General features: G+C 36.5%; 1 protein-coding gene and 1 long non-coding RNA gene across 2 annotated transcripts; one reads left to right on the top strand and one right to left on the bottom strand.

Annotated features, from left to right (window-relative positions):
- Positions 1-1149: 1149 nt before the first annotated feature.
- Positions 1150-23801, bottom strand: slou (homeodomain transcription factor slouch). The gene is made up of 4 exons (XM_036357938.2): positions 21554-23801; positions 20226-20478; positions 2304-2587; positions 1150-2093 (listed from the first exon to the last, which is right to left on the bottom strand). Exons 1-4 carry the CDS (start codon positions 23093-23095, stop codon positions 1875-1877), a joined length of 2298 nt encoding a protein of 765 aa, XP_036213831.2. The 5' UTR covers positions 23096-23801; the 3' UTR covers positions 1150-1874.
- On the top strand, positions 19438-19943 carry LOC118680010 (uncharacterized). The gene is made up of 2 exons (XR_004975539.2): positions 19438-19544; positions 19603-19943. It is a non-coding gene; the product is annotated as an uncharacterized lncRNA (long non-coding RNA).
- Positions 23802-24027: the final 226 nt, after the last annotated feature.

Here is a 24027-nt window from a genome sequence, read left to right as displayed (position 1 = left end):
TCTAAACTCTCATATTTAACCTGTTCAGAGTTGGGTGTGGTTGAAGAATATAGTATATCGTTCGATGCGGTTACATGAAACCGACTATTGTGTAAACGAACTCTTTTGTTGTTTTGATTAAGCTTTGTGAACTTATTATCTATATTTGGGATAGGCCTAAGTAAGTGAGTTTCACCATCGGTTCATAACTTCGCCTGACGGCAAATCAACTAATGTAATTATTTTCGAAGTTTCGTCTTTTATAATATGTTCTTGTTTACACATTTCTTTACATTCTAACAATTTGTGAGAGTCTTTCAAGTTCGCCCACTCTTAGGTATAATTATTGGGTCTATAACTGTTATATTACGAAAAATAGGATCAAACTGAACACGATGTGCTAAGTAAACTCGGTTTAGTAGTTTAGGAGTTCACCTTGTACAAGCAACTGCGTTTGGTTATACCACGTTTAATATCACGTCCCACCGAAACGGTATTTAGACCGTCATATTCAGTAAACCACATTATTTTTAATAAAAATTGTCCACCTAATTTCATTAAAAGATCACATTTTGACCGATATAAATGCTTTAAAGTTTGATGGAAATGGATCACTATGTCGCGTACATCGGGGCTAGAGGAAGATCTGGACTGATTGCATTAACGTTTAGCGTTACTCAAGTACTCTCGAAAACATGTGTCTACATAATTTTGTGAAAATAATTTTCACATTTTATGAGTTTTAAGCACAATCATACGAGTTTCTAGAAAAAGTTTTCTCTGAATTTCATTAAGATATCTTACATGTTGACCGATTTGGGCGGTATAAAGTCAATCGAAAGATCGATATACTTAATATTTGGTATATGGAGGTTAGGGGCAGTAATGACGCGATTTTACCTAGTTTTGGCAGAAAAGCTGTTATCATAAAAATGTTTTCTTCTAATTTCAATACTAGATCTCACTATGTCATATCAATAGTCCGAATTCACTTAAAAGAGGGCGGTGCCACGTCCATTGTTCAGTCTAAAGAAATTATTTTCTTTGATTTCTTGCAAAACAATATTTGCTCGGCTTAAACAAATCATTGTCGAAAACCATATTCACAAAAATTTTTTTACCATCCCCTATTTAATCCTAGTGAGTAAACCCCAAAAAAATGCCAATCCGTTATATATTTTTATGACATACGTAGTTTAATGTTTTTAAATTTTATAATTTTAATTTTGATTTTCTTTGACTTAGTTTAAAAAATGATCGCTGGTGTTTTCATTAATTTTATTCACATTTGGATTTAGTTTGCTTGCAATTAGAGATAAAAAGCAGAGCCTTTTACTAGAAGCTAATGTTTAATTTAAAGCTTTACATATCTACAATAATTATGATTACCTAACATACATACGTATTTATATAGTCTGAATTATATATTTACATACATTGTTCACAATTTAATTTTTGATACTAAATATAGTATTAAATTTTTAATCAATGCCCTCAGTTTCAAATTCAGCATGAAATTAATACTTATTATATTCCACAGCATACATATTTACAATAGAGGGTTGTGTGTCTGAGGTGCAGAATTGACAGCAAATAAAGTTTCTTTTTGTATCGATGTTCGTAAGCATTAACATTTTAAAGCAGCAACAGTAATACACAAATCTAAGCAGAATTGTATATTGAATATGTGGTCTAGTCTCAAACATTACTGCAATAACATTTTACAAAGGGTCACCGGTTAAGTTGCTCAACCCAAGCCAATCAGATGCCCTCAGGGCTGTATTTTATTTGTCCAATCTGCTCTCACTGCCGCCCATCTTAGTCGAGTGTTCGTCGCGCTTTTGATATTTTCGCATTTCTAATATTTGCAACAGTCGCTGTTGCATCTTGCAATTTTATGAGTGCGAGTGACTGAGATGATGTGCTCCCAATGGATGGAAGTAAGGGCCGTATGGTGGATAGGGCACGGCGTGCGAGTAGAGGATGCTGCTGGCATAAGCACCAGGTCCGAAACCGCCTCCCGCCGGTGGCGGTGGTATTGTGGGACTATTTACATCCATGCCGGGGTTTTGTTTCTTCCATTTGGTGCGACGATTTTGAAACCATATTTTCACCTAAAATTACGTAAAAGATCTTGAATTAGGAATGCTATTTGGATACATGTTGTCACAGTTAAAATATTGATTTAAGGGTTTAATTGATATAATTTCCAAATGGCTTTGATGTACTTTACTTTAAGTTCTTTAAAACGTAAATGAGTACATAAATACATGAGTCTTGAAATCTTCGAAATTATGAAAATTGTCATTAATCTCAGTGCTCACCTGCGTTTCGGTTAGGCTGAGACTCAATGCTAAATTCAGTCGCTCGCAAACGCTCAAATAACGCGTCGTCTTAAATTTGTTCTCCAGCGACACCAGTTGCTCATATGTGAAGGCGGTGCGGGCACGTCGTGGCTTTGAACCGCCACCGCTGCCCCCTTGCGACTTACCGTCACCATTGCGACTGCCACCCTTCTTTGAGTCCGTCTCGCTGCCCGGATCATCAATGTCGCTACTCATCCCATCATCGCACATGTCATCCTGATCCATGTCATTGAGGTCGTGAGCTGCAAAAAATAATTGAAAATTGGAAAATAAACTAAGAAAACCCATAAAATCATTGCAAATCATATAAACGAGACAATTAACATTTTAAAGGACATTCAGCATTCGGCAGCTATCAATCATTCACACCACCTAACATCCCTCTCCAACATTATTAGCCCCATAATAGACTGTTCAGGGGTTTGTCCGGGCGCTTAAAGCCTTTCTACGACACTTTGATGTCACCCGTTTGATGAAGGTGGAAATGCCGCAACTCGAAGTGGTCATTTGATGAAATCAATCACCGATGCGTTGCTCAATCACAACAATAACACAAAAGTACTGACAGCAATAACAATAACAAAAACGAATACCAAGAAAACAATTCCAATGATAGCAAAACAAACAATAGGGGGATCGACTACAGCAACAATAACAACACATCAACACGAGTAGCATTACGGAATTAACTGGAAAAGCCAATACAAACAAATACGCAGACGCACACACACATATGAGCAACCGCCCACGCGCTCTTAGGGAATTAAGGTGAACAAGTGTATGTGTGTGTATTTATTTGTGAGAGCAACGGCACACATTCGTACATGCATAATGTTATCTGTTGCCGCGTGAGGGTACACATGTTCCGTTATCTCTTGCTGTTTGCATGTATGTGGGTGTGCAACAACACAGAGCTCATCCATAACAGTTATTTTTCGAACTCATTCGGCACACCGGCATGTGCCAATCAAAATTCAATTAAAACACACTCATTCAGCTGCGGGGCGCTCTCATGTCTACTATTAGACATACATACATAGATACAGTACAGTAGTATTCCGAAATATCGAACACACTAATTGTCAGACCAGTTCGTTATATCGAATTTTTCGTTAATTCGAGTATTCACTTAGCGAGGTATGTTTTTCAATAATAATTAGTAAATTAACCGAAAATTGCTGATTAATATATTCTTTATTGAATTATTTGTTAAAAACGAACAGTTCAAAGCGTTTATGCATGTTACCTTACTGTTATGGGATCAAAATATTTGTATATAAATAATATTTTAAAATTCTATAGCTATTTAAAAAATTGATAAATCGTCGATTACTTCGTTGGAATAAGCAGGTCTAAGCATATAATTTAACGTTATTTACATTTGGAAAAGTCGAACTCAAGAATTTAATTATTTTCCTTATTGCCGAAGAATCCTCATCTTGCCCTAAGAATGACGAAATAGAAAGATCATACTCTTCAACAAAATTAACCTGCTCTTACACTTAGTTGATAGGAAAGAAATACAAAACATATAGTAACATTATATATATATAGTTATTGTTTTTTTGAATTTTTTTCATGAACTGTTTTGTATTCTGTTTTCACCACTATTTTATATATACTTTTGGAACCCCTTCTACTTATAACAACGGTGTTGTTCGTTAAACCGAGTACTGAAAAATTTCCTTTATTCGTTATTTAAGGTACTCAATGTAAAAAAATTGCTTGTTCGTTATAAGCGGTTTTCGTTAAAACGAATATTTGTTATTTCGGAATACTACTGTACATTGTATCTCTTACTTTTATGTACATACGTTTATGGTTGTCTCAGTGGGTGTTGCCCATCGGCTATCAAGTGCATATGGTCACTTTCGTTGGGCCGTCTTTCAATTAAACGCAAATCATCAACACTTTTATAAGATGGATCGCTCTTGATCCGGGTTGCTAACAACTTGCCTGTTTGCTTCATGCCTCACACACACATACATATGTACATTAAGTATTAGTATTCGTATACATACTTGTATATGCATATGTACATATTATATGTATATAAGCATTTGTAGCAATTTGCTCGCTTTGCAAAACATTATGCGATCTGCTTGCATTGCTTATTGGTTACAAATGAGTAATAAATCAATTACAAGCACATTTACTTATATGAGTAAGTGTATAAATATGTGCGTATATGTGTGTATGCAATTAAATTCTTCATTACAATAAATATAAACACATAATTTTAGTTCGACAGGAGTATATAATTTGAACAGTCGATTTGATTACATGACCAGATTGTTTGCCTTTAATATAAAGTTGTGATTGTAATCGAGTATAATTGTAATTACTAGCTTGAAGATGCAATCGTATGACATAACATTTTCAATTGCATTAATAATAGAGACTTAAGTAAACGTATTCAGAAATATCACATAACATATTCGGTAGAGTGTTTAAAAATGCGAGTGGATTGATTGTTATTGTAATGATAATACAATCACTAATTTGAACTCAAATAACGCATTAAAAATTATTAAATTAACATCTGAATTGAATTTTTTTCTTTTGTAATCCCAAAACTGAAAATCTAATTTTTGATCCAAAATTTTTGAATAATAAAATTCGCAACCCTGGTAAGGACTTAACTATGTAACTTACATAAATATGTTGAATATACTTATTAAAGAGCTTCGCAGACGTTGTCTTCATTCTTATTTACACAAGAAATAATGCGGAAATGTCCGATTTATTTAAAATATTGATCGATTTAAATGCAAAAAAAGTTAAGCTTTTGGGTAAACTTCACAAAAATCGACATGTATAGATAAATCAACCCTGGTGCCTCCCAACAAACAAAAGCAGTCCCCCATTTTAGTTAGTTACCTTATTACTAAAGTTGTTGTCAAAGAATTTGTAGAATCCGTTTTATTTTAGTGCCCTGATTTAAGGAAAAAGATTCGCTAACATTAAAATACACGTTAACAATAAAACAAATGAAATGTTTAGTTACTGTCCTTTGGAAAAATTGTTTGCTCTCTTTATCAAAAAAGATAAATTAAAATTAAAACTTAAAATAAATCAATAATTTGCATTTCTATTTAGCCATATTTTAACAGCAAGATGCAGTATGGCTAATTAATTTTAAGTACTGAGTTGTTTTTGAGAGATTAAAAATCAAACTTTACGTTTGTTTATATCAGTTATGACATACTTTCTCTAAGAAACAAATAGAAACTTTGTTCTACGCGTTGATAGTTTTCTGTTGGTACTTATACGAATTATAATTTTTAAATATAATATTTAATTCAAGAGTATAATTATAAAATATGTTTATATTTTTACTATTTAGATTGAATGGAACTCATACACAAATAATGGAGGGACGAATCACAAAACATCTTTAAATAAATTAAACCCTCATAAAACCGCTAATCCATCCAACAAGCGCGAGAACATTCATACCACGATAATAAGTGGACCGATTGGCTTCTGGCTTGAGCTTAGCATAAAAGAAACCTAAAACTCTGGCCGTAAACTTTTCGTGTTAACAAATTAACTACACGACAAACCAATTTAAAATGCCAAAATAAACTGACAATCTAGCATGGAAAGCCCAAGGCATGGCGCAACCCTTTGTTGTCACCAGTCGTGCTCAACGCAAGCCACTATGCCAGTTTATTCAAGGAGACGGTGCGGCACAAGCAAACATTCGGATTTTACACAAATTACACGGGGAAAATTGGATTGACGCAATTCAACTCATTCGTGGCAAATCGAAAAGGGTGCGACGTGAAACGGGTGGCAGATGGGGATAAGGAAAGCTGTCAACCCGAAGTAAAATGTTTCTAAATTCTTTCACAGACGAATCACTCCAAATTGGTAAGCCTATGGGTGCGTGTGTGGCGACAACTTCCCACATTATCATGCTAGTTTAAATCTTATTACTTTGGAGTGTCTGCCTTACTCCTGTCATCCGCAAATGAATTACCGAACACCGTTTATCATTACACCGCACATTGATGAAGAATGCTTGAACAAATCTGGTAATTGGCCAACAACATTGGCCATATTTGCATGAAATTAGGTTAGGTGTAGGTGTGAGTATCGGCTGCAGCCCCTAAAAGTAGGCAAACATGCGCGAGCAAACACACGCTCGTTTGCTTTACATTAGTGTAAAGAGAAGGAAGAGTATGGGGGCTAAGGGCTGCTGCGGCTCGAGTGCGACAGACAACAGCTAGTGGCCGCGTCCACGTAATCATTGCACTCCATCAGCTGCTGCAATTATAACAAAAACAAAAACATGGACGTATGCATTTGGAAGTGTGTGCTTTGATCGTACACATACACACAGACATAACATCGCGGTAATTAATCAGAAAATTAACATCATAACATGGTTCATTTAATATTTAAGGTTTGTTGACGGATACAGCTCCAACAACAATTACGTCGATGGAATGAGTGAAATTAAAAGCAATAAGCAAATCTGTTTTACTGCAGTTAGTTCTGCAAAGAGGGGGAGGTCCGCGGAGCTACAGTGGAAACGGAAGCAAATCTTTGCACAAGTAATTGTTGTTTTGTTTTACCAAGGACTGCCGGCCGTTGCAAGTAGATGCAGAATGCACTTTGTGTGTGCAGTAAAATGACAGGGACTGCACAGCAAATAGAGTGCATAAAAATTTCATTTTATGATGGATGTCTGTCTTGTACTCAAGCCAGTATATGAATACCAAAGAAGCTTTTGATATTCGTATAAAGTTTACGGTCGAATCAGTGACTTAGAGATATATAAATTACATAAAATTATAGAGCTGGAGAATGACCCGCTTAAATTCCGCTGGGTTCTATTCGCGATTTCCAACCCTCATCAAATTATGCAATTGCCTTAAGCAGTCCCTTGTCAATTAAAAATTGAAATTGTTTATACTTAGAGGATATCGGTTGATTTTATCGGAGTCGTCGATGTGACAATTTATTCACTATGACTCTAACATATTGCTCTTTCTCGTTTTTCTTCTACGAAGCTTAATTGTATTACAGGTCACGGCATTTTAATAATAATACTCGAACAAAACATTTCTTTAGACTCTTACCGCTAGTGGGGGAAAATAAAGATATTTATTGAGCTGAGAATATATTCATTCTGATTTTATTTTACTTTTTCTCGTCTTTATATACAATTTTGATTCTAACTTAAAGTATGTGTAGATGTGTATGTTTGAATGTATCGTTACACGATATGGGGTTGTTTTTAATTGTACAACTCAATCCATGTGCGTGTGTGTGTGTTTGTATATTATCTATTTTATGTAATATGAGATATAGCTTTCTTATTTGTGTGTACATATTTAGTTTTCAAGTGCACAGAACTATAGTGCATAAATGTATTTTCAGAAACTCTATTTTATCAATGCATACATTTATTTATTTATGTATGCATATTGCTTAATAAAGGCATATAATTTTATGTTTGTATGAATGTATTGCGCGCTTCGCTCAATTTATGATGAACATAATCGGCCTACTGAGCGTACTATTCGCAAAACAATCACCCATCTTAAGACCCAGCATTTGTTATTGGATAATATTCGACCGAATAGACCACATCCAACACGCAGTGAAGAAAATATAGCTGAGAGTGTACACGAAGACCGTAGAGAGTCGATTCGGCGCCGTTCGCAGCAACTCGGACTGACGTATGCAACGTCTTGGCGCATTTTACGTCAAGATCTTAAATTGAAAGCGTATAAGATACAGCTTGTGCAAGAACTGAAGCCGCTCGACCTTCTCAAGCGACATAGCTTCGCTCTATGGGCTTAGGAAAAGTTCCAAGAAGATCCGACGTTTTCGAGCCAAATTTCGTTCAACGATGATGACCATTCCTGGCTCAATGGGTATGTAAACAAGCAAAATTGACGCATTTGGAACGAAGAGCAACCTGAAGAGATTCAAGAGCTGCAATTTCATCCAGAAAACACACCGGTTTGGTGTAGTTTGGGCGCCGTTGTAAGCATCGGTCTATATTTCCTCAAAAATGATGCCGGTGAGAACGTAACCGTCAATGGCGACCGTTATCGGGCCATGATAACCGACCATTTGATGCCTGAAATTGAAACTCGTGATAAAGGCGACATTTGGTTTCAACAAGATGGCGTCACTTCCCACACATCGCATCAATCAATGGATTTGTTGAGATCGTTCTGTGTTTTTTTTTTTTTAACAGGGAATCTCGAAGTGGATCACCCTTTATGCAATTGATCAGCAAGACGAGCTGAGTCGATTTAGCCATGTCCGCCTTTATGTCTGTACATCTACCTGACTATATATACGCGACCAGTCCCTCAGCATTTGAACATCTTTAATTTGCACAAGTCTTTTTCCCCAAGAAGCTGCTCATTTGTCAGAAGTATGGCAACTTTTTATTGTCTAAGGCAAAGGTGCAATCTCCGATCGAATCACTATAGCATATAGCTGCCTTACAAACTGAATTATTGGAATTAGGTTCTTCTAAGGAACATTTTGTACTTGTAAAGGTTATTATAGCCGTTTTTCTTTCAGTTTAACTTTTTTATTTAATTTTATACTAAATTAGCACACATTTTCCCTAGTAAATTAGTACTTAAACTCTAATAGCTCAGCATGTATGCACAATTAAAAATGTTTTACATATTTATAATTATGTAAAATGTGTTAAAATATTTGCATGTAATATTAAGTCAAATACATTAATTTGCGCTTCCATTAAATTAAGCAAAGCTATTAGTGTGATCAAAGCGGCATCTATCTGCAAAGCCATTTACTCACACTTGTTTATGGGTATCTATGTGTGTACTTATATACCAAGTGCAATGAAATTTTAATGACAAACAAATTATGTTTGTGTTTTGTGAAATTTCCACTTTATAAATTTGCCATAATTATAACAACAATTTATTGTGTACGCACACACCTTTAATGTACCGCAATTACATGAAAAGTGCTCTTATTTCAAAAGCTCAGTAGTTAAAAAAGTTTAAGAGGCGAAGCCCTTAATAAAATGGCAGTTTATGAAAATTTGTCGACATAGGGACACGCAAACTCACTAATGCACCAAAGTATGTTTGTATGAGAATATCTACGAGAATATTTCTTTCGACGCAACGAAAATATACATATGTACGTGTGGAACATAAATATGTATATTTGATATATACCTAAACGAACCAACGAACGCACTTAAATTGGTTTGTAATGGTTTATATCTGAGTGTTTATATATACTTGTATGCCTTATCACCCACACCCAGGTCTTAGTTATAGCCCCTGTGAATCAATAAAGTGTTGTAGCAGCATTTAAGTTATTGGATACTGATAAACTAATACAGCAAAGTAAACAAACTTGGCTCAACGTAGCACAGCAAGGACACAAGAGCTTGACAAACACACATACACACTAGTACATATATCGAACACATGAAAGCTATGCACAACAAACATACATACCTTTTAAGTCATAAACTTAATTATGAAATCAGAGTGTTAATTACCAGTAGCATCGTATAATTCAAACCAAACACAAACATAAAGAGAACACACACATAAACACATATTCACAAAGATTTTATCGTTGACAAAAACAAACAAACAACAATTCGGTGGAGACGATTGGTGCGTTGCTAGGTAGGAGTGGTTTTCAGAATGCCGGCAGTAATTTAAACAGTAGGTTGGTGGTTGTAAAGCTATCCCATGCAAGGCGCTGCATCGTCAGCAGAAGCCCGCAATCTGATGCCTTCTCACATCTTCCTTGTTATTATCGTTATAATCGTATTCACTCGTTGCGGCAATCTTACCGACAAACAAAATTTCATCAACAACCACTTATAGCCATATGTATATATACTCGCATACAAATATATATGGTATGTATGTTTGCTCATTGTCCTTGGGGAGCATTTTCTGTCGCATTTTGGTATTTTCAAAAAATTATAATTGCTTATAACAAACTTGATATTTTACATAAATGCGCATTTAAAGACGCAGTGAATATTTGAGCCTGAATGAGATATGCAAATTAATGTCTGAAAGCAAATGCCAGATTCAGAAATGATATCCATTAATTAATCGTAAATAATGAGCAGGTATTCACATTAATATGTTTACAGAAATGTTCGAGTGCATCCTATATAAAGCATCAAAGTGGCTAGGAAAGCGGAAAATTTTGCGATTTATAAGTTGTACATATGCAGATCTCCTTGTTGGTTACATCATTTTTGGACCTTTACTTAATACCGTGTTTTTTATCATATAATAACCGTGACTTTAGATTGAGTTAGGCTCTATGACTGATACTCATGATGGGTTCCACTCTTGGACTGACTTAAAATCCTTTATAAAGCCATACAACTCCTGTAGTTAATCTCTGTATCGACAAAGTGCGTTTAACCCATCACAACAATAGTATTTAACAAAATATTAGGCCAAGTTCGTTCGGTTTTTTATTGGTTTTTCAAAAGATGACAACTTTGTGTACATTTGTCCGATTTAAGTCAAATATGCGCCGTTTTCTTTGTAAACTTGATGTCAACTTCATTATAGCCCTCTCTTAGGCCAACTTCTCACCATTAAGCGCGTTCGCCATGGACAGGAAAAGATGGTAATCACTTGGTGCCATGTCCGGACTATAAGGTGGGTGCATTAGAACCTCCCATCTGAGCTCCCGGAGCTTCTGGCGCGTCACCAAAGACGTGTATGGCCTGGCATTGTCCTGATGGAACACAATTCGGCCTCTGTTGATCAAAGATGGCCTCTTCTGGATGAGTGCTGCCTTCAAGCGGTCCAGTTTGTGGCAGTAGAGGGCCGAATTGAGCGCTTGGCCACAGGGGAGCAGCTCGCAGTAGATGATTCCTTGCCAATCCCACCAAACACACAGCAAAACCTTCCTGGCCGTCAATTCGGTCTTGGCCACCATCTGGGCCGCTTCCTTGAGCTTTGACCAACCGTTTGCGCTCGATGTTGTCGTAAGTGACCCATTTTTCATCGCCAGTCACAATCCGCTTCAGAAACGGGTCGATTTTGTTGCGATTCAGCAGCGATTCGCAGATGGAAATTCGATCCATCATGTTTTTTGCGTTAGTTCGTGTGACACCCAAACAGCGAGCTCCTTTTTGAATCCAAGGTTATGCAAATGGTTCCAAACGGTTTTCTGGCTTATCTTTAGTTCCTCAGCAATTAAATAAGTGCTCACGTGATGGTCTGTTTCCACTATCGAACTATGTATACAGTGGTCGTCCAGGATAAGGAACTTACGAAATAACGAATTTTCGTTTTAACGAACCATCAAAATTATCATATTGATATTTTTTATTACAAATGCAAAGAAATTTAATTATTCAATATTGCGAACGCTGCTATATTTTTCTTTGGTCATTCCTTGCTAAAACAAAGGTTTCGTTAAGCCAACGGTAGTTTAACTATTGTATATCATCTACACAAAATATGTGTAAATGAATTTTATTTTAAGTTTCCGTTGACTTAAACGTATGTTAATTCAGTTAATTCAAAATATTTTTTTCGTGCTGTAGGTTATATTTCGTTTGGGTTAGAAACCGAGCCTTTTAAAAGCCATATCCGCGAAATATGAAGTTCAAAACCAAATTTAAATTTAAAAAACGCTTCGGAATTCGTCGTATATGAACTCGAGGTCTGCTTGGGTGAATATTTTACTATACATTTTTTTTTTTAAGAGAATTGGAAGAAATCGCAATACAAACAAGAAAAAACGTTAACTTCTAGCTATGAGACTCTTCACAAATACAAAGGTTCCTTACAATAACTTTGTATGGCAGCTATATGATATAGTGATCTGATCTGAACAATTTCTTCGGAGAACACATTGTTGACTTAAACAATAACTCGTGCCTAAATTCGTGAAGAAACCTCGCTTTCTTTTTTGTTTGGTTGTCGTTGAATTAAATTCCATAAATAGTTTTTATCGAATGTGTTTATTTGAAAATATGGTTTTAATAAATTTTGCTTTATTTGTTATTCATAGGGGCTTATATGATTTTTTGTCCAGCTTTTCTTCATATTTGGGGAGAGTACATTGAATTTTCTGTTTGAAAGGTTTTTTTTTCCTTAAGGGGTATATGACACCCATGGATACTGACTTGCACATATGGTAGCGAAGTTTAGTTACAAAGTGTATTTAAGCCTGGACAATAATGGATCAAGTTTCACATCAACCCCCGTATTTTTGAACAATGCTATAACACAGCTCTAAAAAAATTTTTTTTTTTGTTGCCCTGGATATTTCAGCAATTTTTGATAGTTTCATGTGTCTAGATTACAAATTTATTCATGAAAATATTGAATGTGCTGAAATTTTTATTTCTTATATTTTGATTATATTATCGGCTTATTAATAATAAAATTTATTTTTGCAGTTTCGCGCAAACATCACAAACTGCTTACCGGAAATATGCGAAAGATTTTGAGGTTTTACTAAAAATCAAAAGTGGATATCTCAAGACCCACAGTCTTCTAGGGGAGGGGCGCAATCCGCATACGTGCGAAATTAGCCGAGTCAGAAAAGGCAAGAGAGTTTTTTAAGTGTTGAGATCTAAAACTGCTCAGCTACAGAAACAAAAATTTCAACAGCTAAGATTTATAGTTACAATATAATAAATTGTTACATTTTCATTTATTGAGAGAAAACAATAAAGTCTTTTTAATTTTGAAAAGTGAGTCAGATAAGTCAAATGTGCTGGAATGAGAATTAAAATCATGACATATACGGCGAAATGGCTCGTTTAGTTCAAAATTCGATCTACAGGCTTTTAGCAGTAAGGGTCTAAACTGCTTCAAAAAGCGAACCGGGATATTAAATTTAATTTCAGACAGGAGAAAAGAACTGCAAACTGTTCCATTCAAAATTTTCACTAAGAATATTATGCCAAGCATTTCCCTACGACTAGAAAGTGTAGGTAGATTAATAAGTTTTAAACGACTAGTGTATAGAGGTAGACTTACCCTAAAATCCCATCGGAAATGCGCTAAGGCGAAAAGTAAAAATTGTTTTTGAACAGACTCTAACGTGTCAGAATGGATTTGGTAGCTAGGGTTCCATACAACAGAGCCATATTCCAATATAGGTCTAACCAAAGTTGTATAAAGTGTTTTAGTAACATACGAATCTCTAAATTCTTTAGACCAACGTTTAACAAAACTGAGGACAGCTTTTGCTTTCAAGATCACGGTATCAATATGAAGACTAAAATTAAACTTAGGGTCCATATTAACTCCCAAATCAACATAGTTAAAAACTTGCTCTAGAATATGGTGTTTTATTACATAAGAAGAGTGGTGCACAGATTTACGGGAAAAACACATCATCTTACATTTATTGAGATTCAAGGGCAAATCATTTCTACCATGCAACCAAATGGTTTAAGTCTGTTTGCAACGGACACCTTTCCTCAGTTGAAGTGTATGATTTAAAAAGCTTTACGTCGTCAGAGTAGAATTCTATTACTGAAGAGTATCGTTAATAAACAACAAGAACAGAATCGGGCCAAGATGATTACCTTGCGGAACACCTGAAGAAACATTAATTGTATCTGAAGGTGTATCCTCAAGTATCACTCGTTGTGTTCTATTATAAAGATAGGAAGATACCCATTGAAGAAATCTTGGCTGAAAGCCCAGCAGATCAAGTTTATGTATGAGAATCGAGAGATTTACTTTATCGAAAGCTTTGCTAAAGTCTGTGTGTATAACATCCGTATGCTTATGTTCCTTATAACCCAATGATACATAGATTACAAATTCAAGCAAGTTTGTTATAGTCGAATTCCCTTTACGAAATCCATGCTGAGATGAGGAAATTAACGGAGAAATCGAAAAGGTTATATGGTCAGTGATGATAGCTTCAAAAAGTTTAGGTATAACTGATAGTTTTGCGATACCTCTATTGTTTTCAATGTTGGATCTAAATCCACTTTTACTCAATCAAAATCTCTTTTTGTGTTTCAAGAGTAGTTCACATGCCCTCAGAAACAACCATTCCGCCAAATACCTACAAATCCATCAGTGGGAGTGAAAGACAGGCAAAGCTATTTTATTAAAATGAACTCAGGGTTTTAATACGTGATCAATTTAGCAATGATAAAGCAGTTTGTCAAAGCGTTGGAGGTAAAAGATACTGTAATACTCTTGCAACATGTTGCTACAGAGTATAATAGTTTTGTTCACCTAACGGTTGTTTCTATCACCTAAAACTAATCGAGACGAGTTGAAATCCGGGTGACTGTCTGTCCGTCTGACAGCCCGTCTGTATAAAAATTGAGATATCTTGGTACATATAGTCCTTGACCATGGCTACGACCACAAAACGCCATTAAACGAAACCTTTTAAAGTGCTATAACTAAGTCGCAAATTAAGATGAAAAACTGTAATTTGGTACCGGCTTAAGATATATCAACCTAACCTTAAACACTGTGAAAATGGGTAAAATTGGATAACACTCCCCACATAACGGTTATGTTTGAAATTACTAAAAGTACTATAACTCACTAAACAAATGAGCCACAAGCATTAAATTTCACAACCAGGATGGTAAAGAAGGTCTCTTTAGGATCTAGTGTGAAAATTGAATAAGGGGCGTGGCACCGCTCACGGTAAAATCTTATATCGAAGAAACTACTCGACCGATTTCAAACAAATTTTAGTATAACGTTACCCAAAAATTAATATTAGACACTGCAAAAATTGGCGAAATCGGATGATAGTCCCCTATCTCCCATATACAAACTTTTATTTTCCGTCTGATTCTTTCACTTTGCAGTAAACAAATCAAACATCAATAAAGTTATCAAAATAAAACTTTGCATAAATATTGCTTTCAAGGTATTTCATCATACGTCCAAAAATTGTCGAAATCGTACTATAACTTGTGCCAAAAGTAGGTACAAGCAAATGAACACTTCCCTTAACACCCATATACCTAACATAAACATTTTCGAATCTCCGGTTCACTTTATACGGCATCTATCGGTCAATATGTAAGAAACTTAATGAAATTCAGAAAGAATCTTTTTCTAATAACAGAGTATCCTCTTTCCTTAAATGAATGAAATCAAGGCAATACTTTTCTTAATTTGATAAAGTTTTGCTACAACTTGAAGGTGTTCCTCCTGATTTTGTTCCCTGCAAGTTACAAGAGTATAAAATGTTCGGTTACACCCGAACTTAGCCCTTCCTTACTTATTTTAATTACATTTGCAGAAAATTTCCGAAGCTTGGTGTGAAACGTTAACCATTTGTTGGTCCTCAAATACGGCGGTTCATGATAAATACAGATTTTATTAATTTTATAACTGTGAAGCTTAGAAAAGTTCGGTATTGATAGTGGAAACTATCTTGAAGAAATTGTGCAAAATATGCTGACAAGCTTAAAAATTCTAAGAGCAAATACGAGTATCAAGTTAGACTATATCCGCAATCGTCTGGATATATCCAGATAACTTAGAAAATTATATTGAGAAACGGAGAGAACGGTTCTACTAGGGCTAAAAGTGATGGAAGAGCAGTATCAAAGTTGATGGGATCGTCCTATTATGGCAGATTATTGCTCATTCTTAAAAAGAGATTGTCAACTGAAAAATAATAAAGGAAAAGCTCATAAAATGATTGAGATATAACATATGTTTTTGAAACTTGTCACTCTGTTTACTTTGATGTATCCTTATTTTTCAAAATAAAACTGGTATAACCAATAAATCTGTTAATTTTTCATGTTTTCTTATTTTTCTAATATCGGGTGAAACTAAAGATTTAAAAATAAACGAGAGCAAATCTTACAAAATCATTGATAGTACCATGAATTGTGAGCACAAATATTCGGTCGATTCGGACAACGAAACTACTGTAGACCTGTGTAATTTATATTTTTCAAGGGAATACATACAAATTTAAGAGAATGTTTTTGAAATTGAAAGAGCAGTAATCATCTTTAATAAAAATATTTGCAGAATTTCTCCACACATTATTTCTTTGACCATCGGTATATGACATATCGGTATATGATTCATGGCATATCTAAGTAGTAGCGAGTAACTGTTAAAGTAAATTGAGTACGAAGCAGACAGCAAAACTTCGCAGCCATTTTACATTTTAATCAACCACCAACACACATCATAATGGCGAAGGGATGGCTCCAGTACTCTGAGAATTTGTGAGTGGCTCTGGTAAACTACAAAAGCAGCCAAGCAACCACCCACAATTAAATGGTTGCCAGACTTTGGGGATGAATACCATAAGAAAGAAAATTTACAGCAAGTACAACTAAAAAAAACTTTAAAAGTTTACGCAAAAAGCAGTTTTAATACATAAGTGAAGGTTCGATACATCGATTTCTGGTGAATTTTGTTAAACATTCTGACAGAGGGTCACTGTGCAACTATCAACATTAATAAGTCTACATGTGTATGTCATGGCATATCTCAAAAACAAAAGGCACTTACACATATGTAAATATTCGTATCTGAATACAAGTATATGTATGTATGATTGAAGAACCACATAACCGTAATCTGTAGCACAATACAAGTAAAAGCGTGCGTGCAATGCGCATGTCATGAACTCTGGGATGTTCAAACATACTTATCTACACTTAAGAGTATACGTCACATACACACATACGCACACTCACAGAATTCGTATTCGCTTGAATACACAACCAGCAACGACTTTTAGCCGGCAGTGGAGCGGCTACTGGCACCACTTCAGCAAATTGCACCAGTTAAACACACAAATATGCCGAAGGATCAGCGAACAATGCCAACGATTGTAATAGACAGCAGTAGACAGCAGCAGCAGCAGCGACAATAAAGGCTGCAGCAACAACCGGCTCACAGCCTCATTAAAACAACAACCGCTGTGACACTCGTAAAAGCGAATACCAAACTCTCATTGAGTCGCTAAATAAATGTGCGGTAATTAAGTACCTTGCTAATTAATGAGTCCAGCCGCTGCACTAACAATCACAATAACGAGAATACAGCATTAGTAGCCACATACACCAGCAAAGCAGGAGGGAGGTTCAAGCCCCACAGAGACAATGTGTGCATGTCGGACTGAATGTGTGCCAGTGGTGTATATGTATTTAACTGAATTGTTGTTTGTCTGTCCGCCATTGTTCTTAACTGAAGCAGGAGTGGGAGCAATATTGTAGAGACCTTAGCTTGCAATTTGCGCACTGCCCTCAGGGTCATTCGCTAGCTATGGCAGCGTTTCTCCGTAATTATCATTACCAGAGTACACATTATCGACATTGACAATGGCAACAATAATGCTAGCAACAACGGTCTGTACAGTAATTCAAAATGAATACCACGTTAGTCAAAATAGTTTTCTTTGACTTCGCGAATTGTTGCAATAAAATTATTATTACTTTTTCGGGATATGTCAGCTGTTAATACTCAAAGAGCTAAACCAACTTTAGAACAAAACGGTTTTTAAATTACAGTGTATTGATCCCGAAGTAAATACGATTTATTGATAAATACTTAAAATAGATAATTTAATGGAAGACGAAGCAATGTTTAACTATACTAATGCTGTAATCATGGTTTAAATGAATAGTTGACTATGCAAGCACCCACAATAATATTTTTGGGAGTTGCCTAACATATTTATATTTAGTAATTCTTGGGTTGTGAACTTTTACGTAGTTTTTGTTGGTAAAATAACGTCCACTGATTTCATATATCTTCAAAAGAGCAATTCTCCACGGTAAGCTAACCGAGCACAGCTGTAATGACTGTTATTGCAGTGCCAACAACAAAAATCTCGCGCTCCTTCCTCTACGAGTGCTCCAGACCAACCGGTCGATCCGCCAACACTGCTGCGCCATTCCAGAAACACAATTTCCATGTATTTTTGCTGCCTGTTTTATTAGCTGTTATTTCGAGTGGTACGTTAACGACTATCGAGTTAAGTCAATTTGAGTGGCTGACTGGCGGTAGGAATGCCGGCGAGCCGCCTAGCTGATGGATGTCTGCAGACAGATTGCGGGTAGTAGGCGACAGTCATTCAGCCATTGATAGAGTTAATTGTGTTTTATTAACACAAACACGACGATAACGTGTTGATGATGATGGACGCCATTGTGTTTATAATGTGTGTAGTTAGTTAATTTGCGTGCTACAAGAGCTTGGTGTATACGGGTAAGCAGAGGCGTATACATACAAGTAATTTTTGGTGAGGAGATTTTGAAGGTGACTCCCCGGAATTTCTAGTTTATTAAATACCTAAGCAAGTGGTAGAAAAGGCGAATATTTATTTCAATAACATACGTTCTATTAGAAATAGATAGATAGGTCGATTGAAATGAGAAAAAGTAATATACACAATCAGAAAAGATATCTTCACAAAATACGATTATATAAATATATAACGCATTACTACAATATCTGAAGAAATTTTTAAAATGGATCACTATAGCATATAGCTGCCATACAAACCGACCGATCAAAAATTTCTTGTATACTTTTTTATTTGTGAAGGGTATTCTACAATAGCTTCGGTGCAACCAAAGTTAACGTTTTTTCTTGTTTCTACAAAGTTGTTGAAATAACATTGGTATATGGAGATCAATGCCCTAAAAGGTGGAACTGCAATTGAATTAATAGTTTCATGCATGGCTTAGTCTTAGAAATACAATTTTGATTGCACAGCTCTCTCTCTCTCTCTCTTCCACACATTTAGTATTTAATAAAATCCGAATCAAATCTAAAATAGATTCGCATAAATAAGTACGAGTATTTTCAGGAGTTTACTAGTTCCAAAAAATATTCTCTTAATATTGATAGAGTATTCACCAAGAAGTGTAATCGAAAATCGCCAAAACATAAAACAAATTTTTAATTAAAATATCAATCAAACCAAAACTCACTAGAGCATAACTGAGTCATATACATTCATATGTACATACATATGGTACATATAAATAAATAAATGGGAGAGCAGTGGTGGGTGAATTTCGGACTTCATTCACTCATTCATCCATATTTATGTATAAGTAGGCACACATGTAAGTATTTCAAAAATCGACATTTTAGAAAGCTTTTAGATTTGATACAAAAAATAAATAAACTGAATTTCAAAGATTCGTAGTTTCAATAGAAAATCACATTTTGCATCTCATAACCATAAATGAAACGAAATGTGAGTACAACATACATATGCATATGTATATTTGTATTATTGAGATCTAAACGCATAGGCAAACAAAAGCATACCCACACATAAGCATAGCCAACCCACCTGCCGAGCCGCCACTGATGAATGCAAAAAACAAAGATGGTTCCGATCCTTCCAAAAAGCCACAAAATTCATACAAATAAAATCATCATGTTTGCTAAAGTAAAAGCCAGTCAGTATATCCAACATTCAACACGCAGTTAAAGTGGGCCCCCTTCCCGTAAGAATCTGTGTGTGTGTGTGTGGGCAAAAGCGCTCTGTTTATTGCCTTGCCAGAAATATACTTCCATTGAAGATTGAAGTCGAAATATAAAAATATCGCACATTGATTTATTCAAAAATGCGATTTGTGTGAAAGCTGAACTGAAGTGTTGATTCATTTGTTTTTTTAATACCCTTTTATTAGCTTGGGTTGTATGTATGTATGTATTATTATTATATCAAGTAAAATACTTCAAATTCAATTCAGTAAATAATATAACTTTGAAGCTTATTTTCGTAACACTGTTATTTTTACTACTGAATAAACGTAATATTTTAATTTAATTTCATCAGTACTGGTAATCCGTATAATATATAGAAGGGGCAACCGGGATGTATGAGAGAGGTTACGTTAAGTTTTATGAAAACGTTGTTCTAACTCACCCGACATGTCTTCACTGTGTTCATCGTCGTGCATTTCATCATCACGATCTGCATTACTGCTGCTTGAACCCCAACCACGTCCACCATAATGGCCCAGTGATCCAGTTCTGCCGGTAAATTTATTCGGATCCAAAATATTTTCCACCGAGAATGCTAAACGTTTGGTGGCCTCTTTCTCCATTGAAGCATTTGTCGCCGAGGACGCTGTTGAGGCGGATGTTGGTACTGATCGTCTAAGGTCAACCGGACAGGCCTATTAAGGTAATAAAGGGAAGCATGTTTTATACACATAGCATAAGTAATTAGGAAAAGTATAGATCCACATTTACAAAAAATGATTAGAATAAAGTGACGAACTAATTTAGATACGCTTATTTGTTACGAAACGAACTTGGATTAAACGCAGCATACAAGAATATGTATAAAATTATCAAAACTTTTGGACATTTTAAATAGTTTTGAAAACTAAGCGCTCATTTCAATAAAATATATCCACCACTGGAATTCATTTTACTATGACAGTCGAGTTCTAACGAAATATTTATTAATATTCTGTCATGAATAAAACCAAAAGGCACAGAAATAAAGGATATTGTTTATTTCTTAACAACCGCTGGTCCAATTTATTACAAATATGGTATTTACATTTACTCTTATGCTCTCTGTTCCTAATTCGAAAGTAGTAAATGCTTTGAAAATTGGCAAGGTAACTTTTTGAATACTACTGAATCTCCAATTCCTTCAAAGTTAAAACGAGTCGGTATTACACTGCATTTTCGCTTTTTAGTGTTAAATTCACTTGTGCGGCTGTGAGCTCCTCCTGAACCAGACCAACGTGAGAGAAGCTTTGAACTACTTGCTCTTAATAAAGATCATCTTACCGCAATTGTAGTAGTTCTAACTGGACACTGTCCATGCATCTTGTTAGACGCAAATAAGCTATATGGTTCTGCCACTAAGCGAATTAGCTAGAATTAATATTAGCTGTTTTAAGAAAATTTATGGTAAGCTCCAAAAGCTGCGTCTAAGCATGAGGGTCTTTTGATCCATATCTAGGAGCCTAACTGAAAGATAAATTCAAAGTATATAAATTTCACACCAAAAAAGTAATCTAACTAATACAAATATGCGATAAATACCCAAAATTATTCAAACTAAGATAACTTTGCATATTATTTATTATTTGGTTTTACTTTCGTGATATTATATGCGATTTTCTATGAGCCGACTTTGGAGTCATAAAAGCATATTACATTTTATATCAATATAAAGCAAATTGCAAAATCGTTCGCAGCTAAATTTGAATTTGAAAAATTCGCAAGACTCACCGTAGGCGTGCCATGTGATCCGTCATTGCTGTCCTCATCATTACCATCCACATTCAACTCCTCACTAGTATCACTGCGTGCGTAATGCGCCGCTGCGATTTGACGCGAAGTGGCCGCAGCTGCAGCTGCTGCCGCCGCCAGACCACCTAACTGTATTCGAAAGCCATAATCACTAAGATCCGGTCGAGAATTCGACGGCGGCAAACACAGACTCGACGCTGCGGCAGCCATAGAGGCAGCAGCGGCGGCGGAGGAGGTACTCGACGCAGAAGAAGCTGAGCTCAAACCCACCGTGGAGCGGGCAGCTACAGCTTGTGCCGCAACCAGTTTAAGCCTTTCCAGATCCATGTCATGTGGCGTTGTGAGTACTGATGACGGACTACAACTGGCCAGTGGGGTGGTATGTGGAAGAGTATGCGGGCCATTGAGCAGCATTGATGAGGGTGGTGTTGACAGTAGGTGATGTTGTTGTTGCGCCGAAAGTGCCACACTTCCACTGACAGTGGAGGCGTTGGCAGAACCAAAGGTTTGTTGTGCAGAATGTTGCTGTTGCTGGTGCTGATGTTGCGGTTGCATGGGTGAGAGCAATTGTGGCTGTTCGGAATGCGGTTGATGTGGTGATGTGGGTAGCGATAGCGGTGAACTGGCTGGTGATGGAAGACGTTGCAAATCCGAAGCAGCTGGTAGTGTCGTCGGCAAACCGACTATGTTTGATAGTGGTGGACGTAGTGGATTAAAATCCGCTAATGGATGATGGGGATGTGGATGTGTGTGATTTGCTGGTGAAAGTTGGTGGAGATGGTGATGTTGCTGATGCTGGTGTTGATGGTGGTTATGCTGATTATGATGGTGTTGCGCAGCAGCGGTGGCAATAAATTGTGGATTTTGCAACAAATGTGGATGCTGTTGCAACAATGCCGCATGTGGATGAGACAATGGCTCGGGACGCGTCAGTTGGCACGAACCATCGTTACTCTCGATTGCCTTACGTAACGGCGGACTATGGTACGTAATTGCCTGTGGTGAAACTGATCGACGATTGTTGGACTCATGGTTGCCGGAATTTGTGCCATTACCATTAGTATTGTAGTTGCTAACGCTATTATTATTATTGTTATTAATTTTGAATTTTTCCATTTCAGCGTGTTCAGGAGGATCACTGGCTTTCGCGGTAGGACTTAGACGATTTACCACATTTAGTTCAGTCATTTGCTTGAGACGCTCCAGCGAATAGCGTAGACTATCGCCATTTGTATTGGGCATTTTGCTGGTAGAAGTCATGGTGGCGGCATTGCTACCGCCAATACCGTCAGTAACTAATAGAGATTGTGGACTAATAATGAATTTCGGTATCTTTGATGTCGACGACGATCCCGCGATTGTAGACGTTTCCGTGGCAGCACCGACGGCATTACTGCATGCTATCTCCGGTGATGTGTTCGATTTGGGCGACTCGGGATTAGAATTCGGACTCAGCTGGTCACCGACGGTATTCGCTGGTAAAGCTTCGGCATTTTTTGCAGGTGACTGAAGCATCACCATTTTGCCGGATATATTTTGAGACACTTTAAACTTATTTTATTAAATTGTGTAAATTTTTGAAATTTTTAGTTGTTCACAAATTTTTACACACGTTTTCGATACACACGACGTTTCGATACACAATGTTTTTTAAGTATTAACTTGATAGTTCAAAGTTCGATATCGGATTCCTTACACCATGCGTTCACTTGTTGTAATGGCGCTGGCGGACGCCGAGCAAACACTTATATTCCTTGCGGCCGACACTATCAATTTACATGATGCGGAGGGTGACAATGGTCAACAAAATCCGTAAATCCAATCGACCTAGCATCGGAAGTGTTTAACTGCTCATAGGCGACAAGCGATCGAGATATTTAATTTCCGTCCGCTTCGCGTCGTTTAAATACTTGCAACTCTGATTGCAGCCAATCGACTGTCACTGATTTCGCATCGCATCCGCATCCGCAGTGCGTACTTTCAGCTTCGATTGTTTGACACGCATCTCACTCAAAAGTCAGCGAGGACATCGACGAAGGGATGGCGCAACATACTAAATCGGTGTATGCTCTTAAACAGAGGGTTGCTGTGCCTTATGAGTCGGATGTTACGTCACTCGGATTTGTTACGCGGCGTTAATCTAATTGAGTTGCACAATGCTATGCACAGACTATCTGCTTGTAACAAACAAAATGCTACTGAGCGGATGCTGTGAGCTTCTGCCGACTTCACCCAGTCACTCATACTAAAACACTGTCGTTCGTGTGCGCAGTGACGGTGCCGGTCGTGCTGTTGGTCGCTGTAGTGGTGGTGTATACATGGTTGGTACCCTGTTCGGAAAAACATCTGTTGCAGCGCTCCGATTGTTAATGAGCCTAAATGTGAGTGATTTATGCAGAGTGAACACAAGCTCCGCCCTTCTCAGCTGATGGAAAGAGAGATTTAGTTTTTTT

This window comes from Bactrocera oleae, chromosome 2 (genome assembly GCF_042242935.1).
Source record: "Bactrocera oleae isolate idBacOlea1 chromosome 2, idBacOlea1, whole genome shotgun sequence".
Taxonomy (NCBI): Eukaryota; Metazoa; Arthropoda; class Insecta; order Diptera; family Tephritidae; genus Bactrocera; species Bactrocera oleae.
This window is presented reverse-complemented; position numbering and strand designations above follow the sequence as displayed.

Coding starts and splice junctions, on each gene's coding strand:
- slou (XM_036357938.2), bottom strand. CDS start 23,095: ATGGTGATGCTTCAGTCACCTGCAAAAAATGCCGAAGCTTTACCAGCG. Junction 20,479..21,553: donor GATCACATGGCACGCCTACG/GTGAGTCTTGCG, acceptor TTACCTTAATAG/GCCTGTCCGGTTGACCTTAG. Junction 2,094..2,303: donor TCAGCCTAACCGAAACGCAG/GTGAGCACTGAG, acceptor ACGTAATTTTAG/GTGAAAATATGGTTTCAAAA.